Source organism: Camelus bactrianus, chromosome 8 (assembly GCF_048773025.1).
Source record: "Camelus bactrianus isolate YW-2024 breed Bactrian camel chromosome 8, ASM4877302v1, whole genome shotgun sequence".
NCBI classification, from domain to species: Eukaryota; Metazoa; Chordata; class Mammalia; order Artiodactyla; family Camelidae; genus Camelus; species Camelus bactrianus.
This window is the reverse complement of record NC_133546.1, coordinates 43,275,189-43,296,377: the sequence shown is the minus strand read 5'-3', so window position 1 is coordinate 43,296,377 and position 21,189 is coordinate 43,275,189. Positions and strand designations below refer to the sequence as shown.

General features: G+C 34.2%; 1 protein-coding gene across 4 annotated transcripts in view; it reads right to left on the bottom strand.

Annotated features, from left to right (window-relative positions):
• Positions 1-21,189, bottom strand: part of REV3L (REV3 like, DNA directed polymerase zeta catalytic subunit) — a 143,592-nt gene that overhangs the window by 26,206 nt on the left and 96,197 nt on the right. For all 4 annotated transcript variants that reach the window (XM_074368475.1, XM_074368476.1, XM_074368477.1 and 1 more), the window contains 6 exons: positions 19,222-19,337; positions 16,708-16,826; positions 9,580-9,698; positions 4,274-4,415; positions 2,538-2,782; positions 1,591-1,699 (listed from right to left, as the gene is read on the bottom strand). In XM_074368475.1, coding sequence (XP_074224576.1) covers positions 1,591-1,699; positions 2,538-2,782; positions 4,274-4,415; positions 9,580-9,698; positions 16,708-16,826; positions 19,222-19,337 — 850 coding nt within the window. The remainder of the gene's footprint in view (positions 1-1,590; positions 1,700-2,537; positions 2,783-4,273; positions 4,416-9,579; positions 9,699-16,707; positions 16,827-19,221; positions 19,338-21,189) is intronic.

Sequence of the window (21,189 nt, the reverse complement as noted above, 5' to 3'; positions counted from 1 at the left end):
ACTATGTGAATTCAGAGACCTCCAGGGAGGAGGATGTCAACTAGTGCAATAAAAGACCATACAGTAAGTTTAGTGGAAATTTTGTTCCGAACTTTGATCCAAACCCCCACTCTTTCAGAAAGACACACGGGATTTGTATCACTCATAACAAACCTTAGTTTTTAAAGATCTCATCCTAATGACCCCACACAGTAATCTGCATGGAACTCCATTTATCTACCTTGGAAGAATGATGAGCTGGGTTGACTCTGCTGACATTCAAACCTGTAGTTCCAGGGACTCTAGGTATTTCAAATCTGATGCTTAGACCACTAAGCCATCCCCTCCGGCCTATATTTATTAGCAATCTGGAAGAGGGGATGAATAGTGAGGTGATAAAATTTGTTGATGCCAAAAAAAAATCATTTGTATTAATCAAGACTAGGGAGAATTTATGAGAACTCCAATAGGAATGAAAACCACAAAACAGTATTAACTTTGAAGATGATTCACAGACACGTGCAAGGTAATGTATGTCGGACTAAATGATTAAAACCTCAGGTATAGGATAATTACACTTGTGAATATTAAAAAATTTAATTTTCATTAAACTTTACACATTGGATCAGAATGTAGATGCAAATTTTAAAAACGCTGTTAAAGGGAGATAATAAACTGCTAGATATGTGACAATGAAAACATATTCTAACCTCTAATTCATTCTGTGTACCTTTTGAAGCAGCTGTAATGTTCGTTAAGATATAATACATGTCATTATGTTAAAATAGAGGTATTTTTCAGAAAGGAATATATTATAAACTCTCTGGTAAAAATCTTCCTCATATCTAAATGGTTAATTTTAGGGTACTCTTTAAACACAGCATCCTCTTACTGGTAAAGAAGGATGCTACTTTTGCTAAGTACACCAGAATGAATTTGAGGGCTAATGGGGTCCATGCTACCATTAACCACCCTACTGTCCCATGACTCTAGTACAGACTTACTGCTAAAGAAATAGAAAGGAATAAAGTTGGCATATGAGAGGCAATATAATTTTCTCTTAGATCTCTTCCTATTTGTCTTTATTCATTTATGAGGCTTTCTAGTCTCTTGAGGGTAATAAGGGAGGGAAAAAAGGGACCCTGTTATTAGTTTGGATATCTTCTTAAAAATACAATCAATAAAGATTTTACAGTATCATTATTTCTAAGATGGTCTTAATTTAATTTCAATTATATAGAACAGTTAGTAAAGTAGACACATTAATGCAAAATAAAGCAACATCATTGTGGTCATCAGCTTAAGTCTGCCAGATTCCAGTAGAGGGCAGAAGGTATATATACACATTTGTTTCTTACACTATTTTATTAAAAACTAAAATCTAACAATAAAAATATTTAAACCTAAATTCATGCAAAATGAGGTGACTGTTTTTTAAAAAATGTTTTCTTAGAAAATTCCCTATATTTTTAACTTTTTGAGATAAGATATTCAAGCAAACTTGATATATGTGTATTTTATTTTCTTAGTATTATATGCCAACAACATCTAAACCACTAGCTCTCCAAAGGTTAAGCCACAGTTGACACCTTTCATTTATAAGAGTATTACCTTGACAAAAGCTATTCCATTGGGGGACACTGTGATATCATGCCTAATTTGGTAAAGTAAATCAGGAGGTACTCTCAGAGAGGTACAGCCAAATTTGAACTCATCATACCTGTTAAGGGAAAAAAAAAATTAAGTGAATACTTTCTCAAATCATAGAATAGAGATTCTAGATAATTTTAGGAATTTTTCTAATTCCACTGGAAATTCATCTTTAAACATGTAAACATGAATATATATATATTTAGTAACATGTTTGTTTAATTACCAAAAAGCAGTTCTTCAAATATTCACAATTTATTAAAAGAAACATTTGTTAAATGGCACTATCCTAAAATATATCAGTAAAATTCATACTAAAATAACAAATTTCAACTGAACATATGATCACCTTTTACTTTATAAAGTATAAAATTCTGTAAAGAAAAATTTAAGCCTTAAAAGATTGTAAATAACTTTTCCAAACTTCTGTTTTTAATAAAAAGACAGAATTACCAATACAATTTTCACAAAAGTTTTTTATAAGGAGTGAATATACCTCAGACTAACACTATAACACTTGGTTTTAAATACACAAACATTGTTATAAAGGAAGACTGTATTTCTTATGAGAAGAAATTTAGTTGACACGAATAAATAAAACCTAACATTTAACAGTTTAACTTTTTAAAAGAATCACAGGCTATTTCAAAGAAAAGTCAAGAGGAGGTGATAGCTGAAATTACAAGACCACAGTCTTCTTCATATGAATCATTCGTCCATGATGCTGAATTAGTCATATGGTGATCCATGTCAATTAGGAAGGTAACTACAAAGAATGGATCAGCTGTGCTACAGTCCATTCATCTTGCTCATAAGGACAGTCTCATGTGCAAAGAGACACTTAAACAAAGAAAATCTAATTTTAGTAAGAAGCACAACAAAATTGTAAGTATGAAAAAAAACCTTACTTTCCCAAGTTTTCCACATGGCCAAGGCAGGTGGAAAAACAGTAGTTGTACGCAATTACAATAGAAGGATACAGTGACTGGAAATCCAAAACGAGAACAGAGTTGCTATAGAAGCGAGATTCAGGCTCCATAATTAGGGGAACACACTGTGGAGCTCTCATCTGGGATCTTTGCTGTACACTAGGTGTCACAGGAATATAGTTCATTGGTTTTGCAATACGCAACATCATTGATTCCACACGGTACTGCAGGCAGAGAGGTGAAGGTAAGGGAGAGAAGAAGAAATTGTTTAAATATACTGGTTCTTTGAATATGTGATAATCATTTGGGGAATGTTTTGCTCTTCAGAATCTGGCAACATTGACTTTCTTACAATACAGTCATAGTGTTGTTGGTTATTTACTCAGCTTTCAGGTGTCAGAGGGGATATTTGTAAATCCTTTTCCTATTCCCTAATTTTATAAAAACTGCAAAATATGTCAACTTACACAGTAAGTCAATTTTGAAAAGGCAGACAATTAGACTTCTCTTTATGTCATAATAAACAGATGTAAAAGAGACAACTGTATAGTTGACAGTTTCATTTAAAAAGCTGGCCAATAATCTTCGACAAATTTATTTGGTAAAATTAGAGAATGAAAGTCAGGAGATTTGATATGGGTAAATGTTATCCCAATATCCCAAGAAGGAAACACAAAGATTCCAAAACTGAAAGGTAGTCAGCTTAATACTGGTCCCTTACAAAACTGGATCAAGCAATTACTGGTTGTTTATGATAACTGCTATAAAGCAGATAGTTTGGAGTACTAGAGAAAGAAAGCACTCACAAGGACCAGCACGGATTCACTGAAATGTTCTCAGTCAGTTTTAAGGTATCTGTGCTATTATAAGCCAACTCAGTTTTTAAAATTTGGGGGAGTATAAATAAAATAAAATAGCTTATAAGCAATAAAATTAATAAGTAAATAGGTAATGCCAAGGTAGTCAGAAATCTGTTTTTGCTGTATTTACTGAACTGGTAGATTGGGGGGAACTTACAGACATAAAATCATTGAAAGATTTTATGAGGAACATGAATGATTTAATGTAGTATTCCTGATGGCTAGCACAGTGGTTATTTAACACACTAAAGGTATTCAAATAAGTATTTGTTGAATGAATGCATAAAACCATTTTCACAAGGCATTTTTAAAAAAATCTCATTATATCCTTGGGAAATTAGTTAGAAAGATATTAAGTGGCTTCTAGGGTCCCATTTTTCTATAACATTTCAAAAAATACAGCCCATTTATATTGATTCCTGAATCCTCCTCCTTTTTTTTTTTTTCCAAACATTAAGGTTATTTGTTGGGAGTTGGAACAAGCCAAAATTAGGAATGTAAAACAAAAGAGAGGGAGACTTTGCTGCTTCCCCAGTTCTAAGGAGCCTTTAAAGGCATCCCTAATCACACTGACAGTATTCAGGAATCATCTTCAAGGGCACAGCCATTTATTTTCTTAATACCTTGCAAAACTTAGCAGTGGCCAAAAACTTGGTAAGGAGAGAGAACAAAAAGCAGAGCTGTTATGTGAAATTAAAGCTTTTCTAGAAAATGAAATGACAAGACTTGATGAACCAGCATATATTGGTTGGGACCATATAGAAAGTTTAAAAAATCAAACCGCCTCAAACATCTCAAAAGTGAGTATGTCATTCACACAGAACTTTCAAGTATGCAAGAAAATCAATTTCCTACCTGTGAACCCCTTGTCAATACATGTAAAAACTGAATGCCAAAAAGTCTAGCCATTTCACTGGTTTTCCCAATCAGGTCCAGCTGTTCTAACATTTGGAGATTTCCACGGACACGGCTAATGTAATGATCAACCATTTTCCATCTGTTAAAATAGAATCCATGCTATGAATATTAGGGAAAAATCTGGACACTGGAAACTAGTACCATTTTCATTCTGCCAAAACCTACCTATTAAAAGTAAAGTTATTTAAGGGGGGAGTCATAATGTGAGCCTTTAGCAAAGTATGTTAAGGAGTTAAACATTAGAAAATTTCAGATATTTCAAGGGCATAAAACCTAGTGAAAATATGTAAAGTTTAAAATAGTGCTTGTGAGAAGGTGGTAAGACTAAGGATAATTATTTTCAATATTTTGCTTGATGTTACTCTATTTTTATTATAAAAAATTAACACTGTCTCTTAGATGCCACTGCTAATGATGCGATAGTTATACAATAATAACTATTCTACCTATAGGCTTGTAAAGAACATGGAGACTTTGGGTTATCTTTGTTAATGCTAGTCTGAAATAAAAGTATGCACTGGCCTCTCATGGGAACAGAGGATTTTGGTGATCACCTAGAAAAATCAGGAAAATAATTGTAATGGGACCATACATGGGGTAAATATGTGTCAAATCAGTATTTTCTGTTAAAATAAAAATATTCTGTTCTTTGATTTAAACCTTACAAATAAACCTCTTTACCCTACCTAACTTTTGTTAAGAAAAATAAGCAATAACAAAAAACCTTTACCAAAGTCATGAGAGAAAGTTTTGACTTAATATTATGTTATCAAAATGTAAAAATGATCCAAAGATATACTATAAATAAAATTATTCATTTAAAGAATATTAAGGTTCAAATATATTGCAACCTTTAATTATATATGAGTTTTAGAATACAGCCACATAATTGTTCAATAGAAAAAGTTAAAAAATCTGTTCCTGAGATACATGACTAATCAATATAGAAACACTAGAAAATAAACATGAAAAGAAGAAAAAAAATCACCCTGTAATTAAAAAGACAGATGATAACAAGTGTTAGCAAGGATGGGGAGAATTTATAACCCTCATAAACTGCTGGTGAAATGTAAAATACTGCAGTTGTATTGAAAACAGTCTGGCAATTCCTCAAATTATTAAAAATAAGAGTTCCCATATAAGCGACCGATTCCACTCCTAAGTATACATCCAAGAGGTATAAAGATACATGTCTACACAAAAACTTGTACAAAAATGTTCATAACAGCATTATTTAGAACAGCCAAAAAAATGGAAATACCCAAGTGCCCATCAACTGATGGATAAATGTGATATATACCCACACAGTGGAATATTACTTGGCAATAAAAGGAAATGAAGTGTTGCCACATGTTACAACATGAATAAAAAGACACTCATAAAAGGCAACATATTGTATGATTCTACTTATATACAACGTGTGGAACAGGCAAATCTGTGGAGGCAGAAAGTATATTAGTGGTTGCTTAAGGTTAGAGGGGTGCAGAAGGGAGGGTCAGAGGGTAATGGCTAATAGATAGATGTAGGGTTTCTTTTTGGGGTAATGGAAATACTCTAAAAACCACTGAATTATACACTTTAAATGGGTGAACTGTGTGAATTATATCCAAAAAAAAACTGTTCAAAAGAATTAGACAAGAGAGAGGGATTTAGCTCACTGGTAGAGTGCATGCTTAACATGCACGAGGTCCTGGGTTCAATCCTCAGTACATCCATTAAGGAAAAAAAATTAAAAAAAAAAAAAGAAAATTAGACAAACAAAAAAAATCTTAAACTTTACCCAACTTTTAAAGTAACATAAATAGAAATATTGTTCTATCACTTGCATTTTTAACTTAATGTATTATGCCTATTTCCATATATATATATATTTGTATACTATTGTATGATTATAACAACTTAATGGATCTGTTATTGAGTATCCTTTATTAACTATAATCAATGCTGTGATAAATACCTTTATAGTTAAGTCTATGTACAGATGCTTAAATATTTCCTTAAGATAAATTCTTAGATTTGGTCAAAGGGTATACTATGATTTAGTTTTTAACATGAAATGACACACTGCTTTCCAGAAGGTCTTAACAATTTACATACTAGTAATGATAAACAGTTTGTTTCCTTGAATCTTCAGTAACACTAGGGATTAATTTTTTTAAGTTATTACTAGTTTGATAGGCAAAAAATGGTATCACATTTTAATATGTCTTTTTTTGTTTTAGATTATTCATGTAACCCTTTGGTAATATAGGTAGCAAAATGTAAAGCAAAGAGTGCATTTCATGTGGATTCAATCATTCCCTTTAAAATAAAACAAAATGGATTTAATGGCTCATCTTTTCTGTAGACCACATGAGTGATCAATGACCTGTCTTGGAGTTCACTGATCCTTTTTTTCTGCTTGATCTATTTTGATATTGAACCTCTCCAGTCAATTTTTTAGTTGTTATTTTGTTCTTCATTGCCACCAGTTCTGTTTAGTTCTTTTTAATTTTTTTCTCTCTCTGCTGAAATTCTTACATTGTTCATGCATTGTTCTCTTGACCTTGGTGCGCATCTTTATGACATTTATTTTGAATTCTCTGTCAGGTGAATCATATAACTGCTTCATTAAGGTTCATTTTTGGAGATTCATCTTGTTCTTTTGTTCAGAGTATCTTTGCCTGGTTCTTCATTTTCCTTGACTCTGTTGGTGTCCCACATTAGACAAAGCAGGCACCTCTTGCAATCTTTGTGGACTGGTCATGTACAGAAGAACTCCTCCAATGAACACTGCCAAAGATTCTGGGGGCCTCTACCAACTCCTTCCCTCCCCAGAGAGAAGCAGGCAGCTATGGTTTCCTTCCATTCATTCTGTGCTGAGCAGAAGAGGGGGTTATGGTGTCTCTTAGCCCAAACCACCATCTCCATTCCACACCTGCACTCCCAGCAACTGGACTGTGCTGGATCTGTGAGAGCTTAAGACTAGAAAGACAGATGACAGTCCTTTGGGTAGCCTTGGGGCAGTTGGGACAGTGGATGCATAAATCAACCTCTTATTGCATGGGTGAACTATGAGTTGGGGTATTTCATCCACTCACTCTGTGCTGAGTAGTGGGGAGGATCTATGGCATTTACCAGCCCACACTGCCCCCCCCCCCTTTTGGCTCTGTCAGCTAGGCTGTGCCACACCTGTCAGAGTACCCTCAGAAAAGATGGGGTGCTAGACACATGAAGCAACCCCTTCCCTCTCCTGGGAAAAGCTAGGAGCTAGGGGCCTTTTCCTGGTTGTATGGTTCTGGCTCAGAGGCACAGCCTCTGGCAAGAGGGTATTCCAGATCTCCCTCCCAACTTCGATGAGCCTGGTTCTACATTTGTTCAGGGTACAGGAGCCTTTTAATTAGTTTCCACATTTCTTACAGGACTAATCTGTCTGTGAACTATTACTGAATCAACGTGTTTGTGGGGGAAAGGAGGGTCCAGGACTTAATACTCCACCACCTTCCTGACATCATTCCATATCTCTCTGAATATACGTATTTTTAATGTATGTAAAAAGTAGACTTTTTAAATAAAAAAGTGATCTTTTTGAAATAAGACCACTTTCATTACTATTTTCTAGTCCTATGGCTGGCTAGCCATGTGGTATAAAAAAGAAAATGAGTAATTGTGGCCTTTTAAAAAATAAATATTACAATACAAAGTTGATTTTGTTAGGTAATTTTTTGCTGTTGTTAAAGAATGATGCCACCTTCCTAATACTTTGTCAAGCTCAAGTATAGTAAGCAAGTATTGATTTGGAGACGGGGAAGGGAAATTTAAAGCATAAGCTACTCAGGATAGGCCTGGGTAGGTGCTGAAGTGGTTGAACTTAAGAGCATCTTGAGGGCACAGGGTACTTTTGGGGATGGGACATCCGGGAAGAAGGTGACAAAAAACGGAGATATGAGAATTCCAAGTACAAACTCACTTTTTCTGAACTTTTTCTATGGATTCACTCTACTCCCAGGAAATGAAGAAAATTTCGAGTAGTGTTTCCTTGAGCTACATAACCCTCTACTACCAGGATATAACTCTTAGCTCAGAAACTGAAATCATATTCAATAACTATTTCTTGGATAGCAGGTGAAATCATGATGCTATCTAGATCATATCAGAGATTAAGAAATTAGCCATCTTCTCTGGGGGAGAGTCAGGAAACCTGCTTGGGCCAGGACCTGCCAGTGGTACAAAGCAAAGGTCCATCTCTGCTATGGAAAGAGCAGGAATGCTGAAAGAACCCCATCCCTGAGGCTTAGAAGAACAGTAATTCCCAAAGACTAACTCTGGACCAGGAGAACTGAGTAATTCCCCTGTGTCCACTGTAAGTCTTACACAGAGTAACAGCAGCAGCAGCCATCCTTTTATTAAGCCTGACTGAAAAAAAAATGTGTTGCATACACTGGAAAAAGAAGAATGACTGTTGATTTCTCATCAGAAATAATGGAGGCCAGAAGAAAAGATGAAATCTTCAAGAAAAAAAAAAAACTCAACCCTAGAATTAGACAGTGAAAATGTCATTCAAAAGTAAGAGTGAAATAAAGATATTTTCACGTAAAGGCTGAAAGAATTTGTTACCAGCAGACTTGCACTAGAAGAATTGCCAAAGAAAATAAGTTAGCGGTTTCTGAAAGTGTTAAGCTAATCATGTGACCTGGCAATTCCATTCCTAGAGAAATGAAAATGTGTGTTCACACAAAGACTTATATACAATTTTATTCATAATAGCCCCAAATGAGAAACCACCCAACTGTGCATCACTTCAACAGGTGACTGGATAAATAAATTGTGGTATATTCATGCAAGTGAATATTACTTACTAATAAAAATGAACAAACTGATTCATGCAACAACATGGTTGAATGTTAAAAAACATGCTGAGTTTCTTGAAAGAAGCCAGACAAAAACGGGTAGGTTGTAAACAATTCTAATTATACAAAGTTCTAAAACTGGCAAAACTAATCTATACTAATAGAAATTCAATTAGTACTTACTTGGGTGGTTAAGGAATAGGTAGATTAACTACAAAGCTGTATAAGGGAATTTTCTGGGTTTCAGAAATGCTTTTTATTTTGATTGGGGTAGTGGTTACAGGGTGTATACATGTTTCAAAGTCATTGCAAAATACACTTTAAATGTGTGCATTTTATTGTATATAAATTATACTCCAATAATACTGATTTTTAAAAACAGATATTACTCTCTTCAGAGTTATAAAGCATTACCTGTATAGATCTGTCTTGTTATCAAACCAATCTGATAAGACTCGAAAGGTAAAGAGGGGAAAACGCTGATGAAGAACATGAAAGCTCACATTTTCAAAGGTGTAGTTAGTCAGAGCCACCTAGAAAAAAAAGTAAGACACCATTATAATAGTGCTTATACTTACATACAAGTTTGTCTCTAAAACAGCCTGAATATTATTTCTAACTTTTCATAGTAGATATGAAAGCTACTTGTAGAAATGATTTGTGTTACAACTGAATCATAATTGATTTAAAACTATGTGTATATATAGCCTACTAGACAGAAATGTTTGTAATAAATTAATATTTAATTGGAGAAATAATCAGACCTGATGAAATTCAACTAGGACATACATTACTTACTTTGGAGATTCCAGTTCTTATGACTTCCTTTTATACTCTGTGCCAATACAAATACTGACAAATGGACGCACTGCCAAACAAGTTAATTTTTTGTTCTTTCTGTACTCACTTTTTGGTCCTTGATGACATGCTGATTGACAGGCTCTCACAGATTCGAGGAAAAGTTAGCTAGTTAAAGGCAGGCATTCATCCTGCTCCCAAGAATTACATCAATACTAAGACCTAATACATGAACATTATGGACTTAATTTCATTCCAAAAACAAAAGATTAAAAATAAATGGCAGAAATGTTTCCTAATCTTCAAAATATGTAGGTGAAGGCTGTTTTTATGGGAAAAGAATACTGAAAAAGTGTCCACATTCATAAAATATACCTCTAGCTGGATGATCTCTCAGAAATACCTACAAGACACATGAAATCTAGACAATGGCAGTATTTCGATGTAAATGGAAATCAAGGACCCAGCAGTCACCATTCTTAGGTCAGCCCTTGGGGTTCTGAGGATAATTCAAACAGCACTTCACATTTGTATATTACAGTTTTAAAATATTTTCTTTTCCACTTCTACAATCCAGCAAGTAAAAAACAGGGATTAAATATTAAACTCATCTCAGTGCAGTGCCCCAAACTGCTCTTACTTCATCTACAATTTCTATCAATCTCCAGAACAACAGCATTGGAATGTGGCATACTTCAGAGTGTGTGTGCATACTTCAGAGTGTGTGTACATGCTTACATATACACACACAGACACAAACACACACACACACACACACACACACAGTTTTAAACTTTGGAATGAGCCTACCTATTCTAAAAGTCACCAGTATAAAGCAGGTATTAACCTCTAATCTTGGAAGTAAATCACCATTTCTTTTACGAAAACCAGTACTGCCCTGGACTACTTCTCTCAAAAATAAGTAACTCATTTTATTATCAAATCCTCATATTTGGATGACTCTTCTACATGCTAATATTTTAAGTTAGTTTTTTTTTTTAAAGTTTCTATTTAGTTTCATAGAAAATGGAACCAAATATCTGATCTCAGGTAGTTACATGATTACCTAATATAGAGTATAGCCCTTTAGACCAAATCTAAACTTCTGCTGGAGTATATATGTTCATTAAAACAATCAAAAAAATCTCTACAGAAAAGATCCCTTTGTCCTGCAGCTTTCTCATTATCCCATGTAAGTTGACCTGTAAAGATTAACTAGGGGATCCTGTGACCTCAAACTAAACTTAAATACAATTTAAGAAACCGCCCCCCAATATCTGAGGCAGATGGCAGACCTATGTTCTGGGCTGATTTTATTTCAAACAGAACAATTTCATAAATAGGATTAAGACTAAAATATTATAACCTTGTAACACCCACTCTACTTTGGGTCTTCTCAGTGTCACAAAAGCAAAAAAATGCTCAGCTATAATCTTAGCTGTGAGTAAAATTAAAAGAAGGAAACATAAACTCTAAAATTAAAATGATCCATCTTCAGAATGTCAGTCTTTAGACAGTGATTTACTCCAGAAAGTGAAATATGAATCTAGCACTCAGAATCAGGAGTTTGTTACTTGATTTAGGGGGAAATCTGAGTAAGTTAAACATTGGAAAATGTACTATGTAGAGCAAAGTCAGAACTGATAGAAATGAAGAAAGTATTACAGTTCATGTATTTTATTGACAAAGGAATGGGCTGACAGAGGTATGATTACACTTTCCCAGAGTCAGTGTGCAAAACACAGTGGTTGGTCACTTCAGAAACAAACTTAGAATGGAGAGAGGCAATCAGAGAATTAGTGCAGAGGAATGGACAAAATAAAGAGGAAAGGAAAAGAGTGGAAGGAGACCATAAAGTAAGCACCTGTGCTCTATTATCCTCCTTCACCTTATTCCCGGAGTTGTTCCTCATTTCCCCAGTCTTCAGTTAAAAATTGTTTTGATTGACATAAACTTTATATAAAAATACACAAATATAAAGTGAACAACTCATCAATTTTTATGTATGTATACATCCATGTACCCTCCACCCATATGACGAAATTTCTAGGATGTTCGAAGGCTCCCTTGTGCCCTTTCCCACTCAATACTCATCAAAGTTATGGATTAATCTTGCCTATTTTTAAACTTCATATTAATGGAAACATTTAATAGGTACTATTATTTATTTGGTTTCTTTTGCTCAACATTAAATCAGAGATTCATCTATGTTGTTCAGTGTGGCAGTATTTGATTCTTTTTCACTGCTTTGTGGAGTTCCTGTATTACAGCTGCTTACTCCGCACCCTGATACACACCAATTATTTGCTGACAAGTCTATCTCCTTTTCTAGTGTTGACAGCAAGAATACCTTTGTACCTCCCTTCCACTTGCTCTTCACTCTGCACCAAGACTCAACAGTGATCTGTCTTCTCTTTAAATGTGTATACCATTTATGTCTCCTTTGGCTCTTATATGATGCCTGTATGGTCAGTGACAGATGTCCTATCAAAGCAATAAAATATATTCGGGGGACAACAGATAAACACATACACATAATCTTTTTAAACATGCTCTCTGTCCTCAGAGAGCTTACTTTATGTATTTTATTTTATACATGTTTTATTTTACATATACTTAAAATATATAAAATAAGCTCTCTGTGGATACAGAGCATGCCCACAATAAGCTGGAGTTTTGACCCCTTACTAGCTATGAGGCTTTAGGCAAGTCACTTAACCTCTGTGAACATGTTTCCTCATTTGGAACAATACCTCACTACTTTGCTGTCTTACATATCCTGCAAGTTTGTGAGTATCAAAATTAAAACATGAAAGTCTGTAAAAGTGCCTTATAGATGATAAAATACATAAATGCAAGGGTGCATATTTTACCTCTTTAACACAGGCTTAGTGACAGACTGATGCTGTATTAGGGAATATTAGAACCATATTCCATTATCACCAAACTGAGATTGGGGGAGGCTTACATGCTAGTGTGGAAGCACCTGACCTTCCCAGTGACTCTGATGGGAGTGTTCTCTCCCCATTCTTCACTATCTTATCTGACTACTCCTTCTTAGGATCTGATTGCTCTGTCTGCTCCTCAAAATGTTTTTATTCATAAAAATGTGCTTGGCTCAATCCTGATCGTTCTCTCCATTCACTTCTTGGTGAGCTCATCCACACTTGCATGTGACTTCCAAGGCTGTATCTCTAATCCAGAGCTCTACCCCATATGTGAGACTTCCTATTTAAATGTCTGTGGGGTATCTTCACCTGGATATCTGACTGATACCTCATGCTCTACATTCTTAATCATCATTTTCCCACCTAAACATGATCTTAAACCATCTATGCCGAACCTTGATAATCATTCTTGACACCTCTTTCTCTTCATATTTTTGTACGTCCAGGTCTTGTGGATTTACCCTTTAAATTGTTTTTTGAATCCCTGTATCACTGCCAACTTTCATTTGAGTTACAATAATCTTCTCACTGATTTCCTTACCTCTAGGCTTGTCTCCTTCCACACTGCTACCAGCAAGACAGGTCTCAGGCGTAAACTCACTATCAGTACCTCAATATCACCTTAGCCACCCTGACGATCATACTCCAAAACCTGTGATTACCAGATTAACTGTACCCCTCCATAATCTCAAATATCCCTTCCTCTACCACTGTCTTCTTCTGGTTTAATCCTTCTGGTACCCCAACCTCTTTGCTCCTAATTTGGCTCAAATTCCACAATCATTATAAGCACAACCTTGTACTACCATTCAGTTCTCTACCCCTTGTTCCCTTTGTAACTCATTAATTAAAATTTAGTAAAGTCATAACCCTTTGCTTGTGAGTTATGTTCAAATCTAAACCTGTTTCCTTGTGCTTACATCTATAAATCTGAACATACCTGGCAGGTATCACTTTAATTTCTTAATGCAAATTTCAAATAGGCTGTCAAAATCTGGGTTCTTATTTTCTTAATTAACCACTCTCAAATTCTCCTAGATAATTCTTTTTCTCTCCTCAAAACCAAAGAGCCCCTCTACTCTGCTCACACTCAGCTGAGAAGAGTGATTCCTAGTTCACTGAGAAAATGGAAGCCACCAGAACTTCCACAGATTCTCACAGTCACGTGTACCCATCTACTGACATCTGCACCCAGATAACCTGCCTCTCTGCCTGCTAAAATAGAGGAATCAGCTATGCCCTTAACTAAACCCAGGACCAAATCTGTGCACTAGAGATGGCACTCCATAAGTATTTGTTGAGTTTAATCAGATGTATTTCCCACCTACTTTGCACCTTCCTGAAAGGCCTGGATTAAGCTGATATCCACTAGGCCTCTAAATAAAATCCTCTGGGGAAGAGTCAATTATTATTTCATTTAAGCAGTCAACAAATGCATCATGAGTACTATTTAAGAAGTACTTCATTTGTTACTGAGGATTCAAAGTCCAGAGGGAACAGCAGTTAATTCTAAGTTAAAGTTAAGCAGGAGAGTGAAAACTAGTATATTAAAACACAAGTAAACACATCTTTAAAAAGCCAAAGTAAGCATTAAAAAAAAAAAAGATATCCATTCAACTGTAAACTGCATCTGGGGGGAGGGGAGTGCAACTGTTGTGGAGATGTCCTAGAGAGAACAAGGAGATTTTACTTATATTTTATATAAGCATTTTATATATGCTTCTACATCTATTTTTTTAAATAGTGAATATAAATTAATTTTAATAAAGAGCATATTAAAAACAAACTATAAAGATTTAAGAAAATAATAATAGAGTTAGAAACAGCTAAATGTCATGAGGGAGATACAGATAAAAGAGATAAAGATTAAAAAGAGCCTCTGGAACTATTTAAATCCAGGAAAAATAGTTTGAGGGCCTTTAATATGAAAAATAATCTCAGGGCCAGCTTCTGTCCAAGGTCATCACCCTTAAAGTTCTAGAACAACTTGACATGTAAGACAGTACTTCCCACACGTTCATTCAGGGTTTCATGGAAATTTCCAAATTGCCAGGAGTACTTTGGGTTGGGAAAAAAGTGACAGTCTGATTTGGCCCATCTAGGAAGTGAGGGTGAGTTACCCAACTCATAACTTTTCTCACAGTTGTTCCTCTCAGATACAAATAAAGAGCAGAGATTTTATATATTCAGCCCAGAATTAGAGAAAGCCTTTGACCCTGAATTTTCAGTAAAGACTAAAGAAAGCCCTAAACTATGTTGAAATATTTACTTTCTATTTTGTGGTTTTAAGCTAATAGTTGATAATTGCTATAACTGCCTTTTGGATCTTCAGGAATGAAAAGACCCCTGAAATTAGGATTCAATAATTTAATTTTGTATTTATATACTTAATTTATGTGTTCATTTCAGGCAACATCAGAGACTGCAGTTTGAAATATATATAATAGAATATACAGACCAAATACTTTACAATCTCTGTACCTTCCATATCCTATGCCATATCACTAGGAAGTACAGTTAACCCTTGAACAACACAGGGCTTAGGGGCACCAACCCCCATGCAGCCGAAAATCTGTATAGAAACGTTACAGTCAGCTTTTCTTATCTGTGAATCTTAATCCGTAGATTCAACCAACTGTGGATTCAACCAACCTGTGGACTGTGCAGTGTTGTAGTATGTATCTGCTGGGAAAAAAATTGGTATATAAGTTGATCTGTACAGTCCAAACCCATGTTGTCTGAAGCCCAACTGTATTTTGATTACTATTTTAAGGTGAAACAACAGGATAAAATTATCCTCAAGCAGCTACATACATAGTACATTTTCAAATTACATGAAATGTGAGCTTAACTTGCATAACTTTAGGTTCATGGTGCAGAGAGAAAATAAAAAGAAAAATGGGAATACCTAAATTTTATATAAAGAGCATATTTCCTTATCTGGAAGAATTACTGTATGATAGTGTCCAAAAGAATTGCAGAGGGCATGCTTAAAAACTCAAATCTTTATATAAATATAGACGAGTCAGAAAAGATCACAGTTAATAATGAGTATATAATAGAAGATGTATAATGAGAAAGTTTCAAAGAGATGTAGCTGAAGAATATAGTTCTCTTTTAAATATAAAGATTTTATCTGATATTACCCGAAGTCCAAAATCTGAGAATAGATCAATTTACTGTAGGTATCTTTTTTTCTTACATTTTTGGTGAATTATTTCTCTGAGTGATTGCAAATTAATATGATAGCTTGTTGAAATCTGTACTACCAAAAATCCTTATCTGGGCCTCCAAAGTCTCAACTGGATGTTGCCATTAACTATTTCCAAGCACTGTCTTTCTAATTCACCCAGTTTTTAAATATCCTTAGTTCAAAAAGTTCCTTCCTATGTCTAGACTAAATTTTTCTTACTGTAATAAATCAAAAAGGTCAACCTGACTTCCTCTGGCCTTGAGCATAAAAATGATTTAAGAGCAAAAATTGGTGAAATGATACATCCCATACATACAACATAACATTTTATGATAGCTATAGACTTTTACAGCCCCTGCTATTTGTGCTTAGACACAAATAGGAAAAAAAAAAATCATCAATTACGTTAAAGTTAAATACTTCTGTAGCTTTGCATTTTAGAAAGTAGTATTTATTTTTGTTAACTCTACTTAAGTATAAGAAAAATAATTGACAAAGAAGCATAGTTACCTAGGAAGCTATATGGATATTCTGTAATGGTTAAAATCATTATATTGACCTAATCTCTTATTCCCAAACCAAATTTCAGATAAAATACCTTACCTCATTCCTCATGATTCTCCAAAGATTTAGTGTAATTCGGCCAACGATATTTATCTCACTCATTGTATCTGATCCATAGTCATCCCTTTCTGCTGTAAATCTGTTCTCAGTTTTGTCATCTATAGAAATGAATACAGATTGCTTCAGAACTCACGAAAACCAAATTTCCAAGCAAACTATGCCAAAGAAAATGAGAATAATAAAAATGAAAGATGAAGACTACAGGTGAAATTAATTCAGTCTGTTTTGTACTAGATGAGAATAATCATTTTGACTAATAAAAGTTTTTCTTTCCTCTTTAAGTTATGAAAGAATTTTGTGAAATATATTTGAGAACTATATATAATTAATAATAAATGTGTATATATACACATACATATTTTTAAAAAATTCTTTTCTCTTTAAATACGGTAATTTCCAGTGCTATTTTTACAAACACCTAATGCCGCAGCATTTCTTTGGTGTTTGGATGAAAAATATTTATTGTTATACTGGTCATTTCTCGGGAAAAAAAAATGGTAGAATTTTGAACCTAAACAATTCTCTGAAAATTTGTTGACATTAATTAATAATGTTAATATTCAGGATGAAACTCTCTTAACTGTGTATGGAGAACTAGACGAAGAGCTCCTCTTATAGCAAACAGAGTTCTGAGTCTAGTTTCTTAGAATAGAAATTAAAATTTGTTTCTCCTGCATAACACTGGGTATATATGAATATTGTTGATTAGAGGCTCTGGAATAATAAGTATATTTACCGTATTTGAATGTCTGTTATGTTCTAAGAACTTTGCAAACATTATTTCTTTTAATATTTTGTTACTATAGTGTTTATTTTGCACTGTAGTACATTCAGAAATGTTACATTATGCCCTAGGCCATACCATAACAGAACTAGTATTCTACACCAGGGTTACCTGATTCTAATGACCATGTGTGCACACCCGCACCCACTGCTCTTCAAAAAGTTTTTTTTCAGGTGTACAGCATAGTGATTCAGTATTTTTGCATATTATATTCCATTGTACATTATTACAAGATAATGGGTATAATTCTATGTGCTATGCAGTATGAAACTAACACAATATTGAAAATCAGCTGAAAACAACTATACTTCAGTAAAAAATAGTTTAAAAAAGTTTTAAGAATTTATTTAGCAAACATATAACGTTCATTATGTTCTCAGGCACTGTTCTAAGTATTTCACAATTTCCCTATAAATTCTATTACCATGTTACAGACGACAAATTAAGGTATGGATAGGTTAAGTAACTTGCTTGACATCATCACAAGGCTAGTTAGCAGAATAGCCAGGATTTGAACCTTTCCAGAATGTGCTCTCTTTACCATGCCTTTCTTATCACGCCCTCTCTATTGCACCAGCTGCCTCATGAAAATGCTTTCAGCAGTGTTCTAAAAGGGCAGGAGCTTTCATTCATTCTTCTGATCTGAAGTCATATACCTTACCCATTACAATTAATTAATTAGTAAGTGCACTGAATACTCATGCTGCCCTTCCTGAATATTCAGAAACCTATCCTAAGTGGAATCTTGAAAAAATTGAGATATACCATTATTCCTATCACTCAAGGGACACAGAATCTACAAAAAAAAAAAAAAAAAAAAATTCATGCAGGGAATGACTAAAAGCAACTATGCCTTTTTATTCCAATTTTTGCAGAGCTCAAAATATTTATTGTCTTCAAATTTTCTAGCTTCAACCTTTCCCTTTAAATTTACCAACAATTTACATCTTATTGACTTAATAACCCTTCTCAGGAGGTCTCTTGATTAGTTTTACTAATTTTGTATTTGGTCTTTTAGCCTCCCAAAGTATATGCTACTTTGTCCTGGTCAGACTTGTGGGGGGCATTTAAAACAAAGTTATTAAAAATTCTGTAACTATAAAGAAAACATAATTTAAAAAATTGCTTTAAAAACTATAGTTTTGATATAAATATTATTATTGACCCCTCTTCAATTACAATCACACTTTTGGGAACAGCCTTCAAAATTCACAGTTTTTAGTATTCCTTTACTATCTTCTCCTTTCTCACCAAATAGATAAAACATAAAGCCAGACAAATAAAATAAAATAAAGTTATGGTGTATCAAGTCAAAGAAGTGTTAAGTGCTTCGAAATGATTATGAAGACTATTTCATAATATAGAAAAATACTTATGATAAAATGCTAGATGAAGAAAGCATAATAAAAATGGGATATATGTATGATTAAAGTTATATAAAAATAAAGAGCTATATATGTATATGAAAAATGACTGAAGGGATAATGAACAACAAATGTACTAACATTATATATAGCAGTGAGATTATGGTATTTTTTCTTTTACTTTTCTTAATTTTTAAATTTTTATATAATGACATTATATCTAGAACTTATACAATTTAGTATTAAAAACTAGGCTAAAGCAATCATACTTTTAAACATCTTGTCTTTATTTATCTTGTAACTTGCTCTGCAGTTGAACAATAAAACATTCACAGTGCTTCATACCTGGTACCCGAGAAATCATCTGGCATAAGTCAACACTTAGGGCAGCAGCCCTTTGTAAGAGGTAACCCCAGGAATGCATCTGAATCTCATATCCTAGCAGAATATCAGGGTCATACCTGAAGAAGGAATAAAAAAATTAAACAAGGACCACACATTTGAACCTTTAACTAGAAGAACTGTTTCTTCATGATATAAAGTATCAAACACTCTATAAAAGCTTCTCAGGTGGAGATGATATAGTGGTACCTATAGAATTTCTGTACAGGAAGGGATGGGATGATTAGAATTCTCAGTTTGAAGCTACTTTTGTAAAGCAAGCATAGTTTTTACTTAGATTGTGTATTTAATTGACATGACTTGGAAAAGGGGCTGCTAGAAATTGGGGTGGGAGGCAGGCATTACCAGTGAAGTATATGCAGGAGGGTATGATGGAGATATAATGCAGGGAGGGGTGGGGTGAAGTATGAGGGCATGTGCGGATACTGTATTTTGAAAATGATCCCCCAGGTCATTCCGTTGCCACTTCTCTACCTTTCTACCCTCTACTGTCCTTAAACAGTTTTAATGCTGAGAAAGAAAATGAAAATGTTTTCCTTCTCTTACTTAATTTTAGTAATGACTTTGTCCTCACATAAAGTAAGGCCTCAGTAATGGCAAGTTTGTCCTCTAAACTTAAGAGGAAGGTGACTCAGTTTAATGAGAGAATGAAATATAAAAAGGGGTAAGATTAATGTGGGGAATTTAAGCATCAGAAACTAGGAGAAAAATGTGCTCACTGAGGTCAGAGTTGCACTGGTAGAACTGAATCAACAATCTGCATCCAACCCAGAAGAAGCCTGTTTGTGGCTCCTCTTAGGACTTCCATGGTGACCACCATGGAAAAATGGTTATAGTACAAAGGAAAATTAACATGAAGATGTACTTTAATGGGAAAATTGTGTGAGCAAGACAAAACTGATTAGTCTTAAGTGCAGAGTAAAAACTTTATAAAGCTAGCAAATTAGAAGCTCCATATTACTCTGATTATTGTACTATTGTTTATAAAAGCCAAGAAGCAGAGTGAAAGATCACAAACATTCATAAAGTTGGGTTTTGCACAACTGCTTATAAAGTTACGCTGAACTGTGGGATATGCAGTCTGTCCAGATCATATCACTGCCACTTGAAGTATCATCCAACGACTACAGTATAGGATTGCACCAGTTTACTGAGGTAAGCTTTATATGGTACTCTGCAAGTATATGGTATAACAATGGATTATAGGCAGAAGAGATCTATTTTTAGAACTGGATTGCTAATATTTTACCATATTTCCATAGCTACTTTCTTTAAATGGGTACTAAATGGCTTCAGTTCTTACTTAGACAACAAAAATAAGAATGCCACAAAAATGTCTCCTTATTTTTAACCTGGAGAATTTAAGGGGCTGATGTGTAAAGAACTAGGTTCAAACTTCTGCAATAACATTCTTTTTATTTTTCCCATTCCTTAAAGGCCTTATAAGATACATTCCCTAATGTAAATTTCAGTATCCCGTGATCTGCTTGTGATCCACTGTTATACTACAGACTTACAGAGTAGTCTTCAAATTTGTCAGGAGAAAAAGATAACATATATATCACTCATGTGTTTTTATCTCTATATAAAGGACTGAAATTTCTGCGAAAACCACTAAATTTAATAAACATTTTACTGATTAATTTAATAGACAGCCAAACGGATCTTTTCACCAACATATAAGTGTTTTCTTGGTAGAAAGTGCTATGTGGAATGTGTAGTTCTGGAAAAAAGAGCAGGATTATAATACGAGCACAGAGAGGCAAAAAAAGAAAAAAAAAAGCAAGGCAATATACAACAGTGAGGCCTAATTTCAGAGATCAGAGGTCAAAAAGGTAGATTAATCCTTAAAAAGAAAGTCCAGAAATGTCTTAGGGCCTCAAGAAAAGAGAAATCTCCCAATACCCTTAC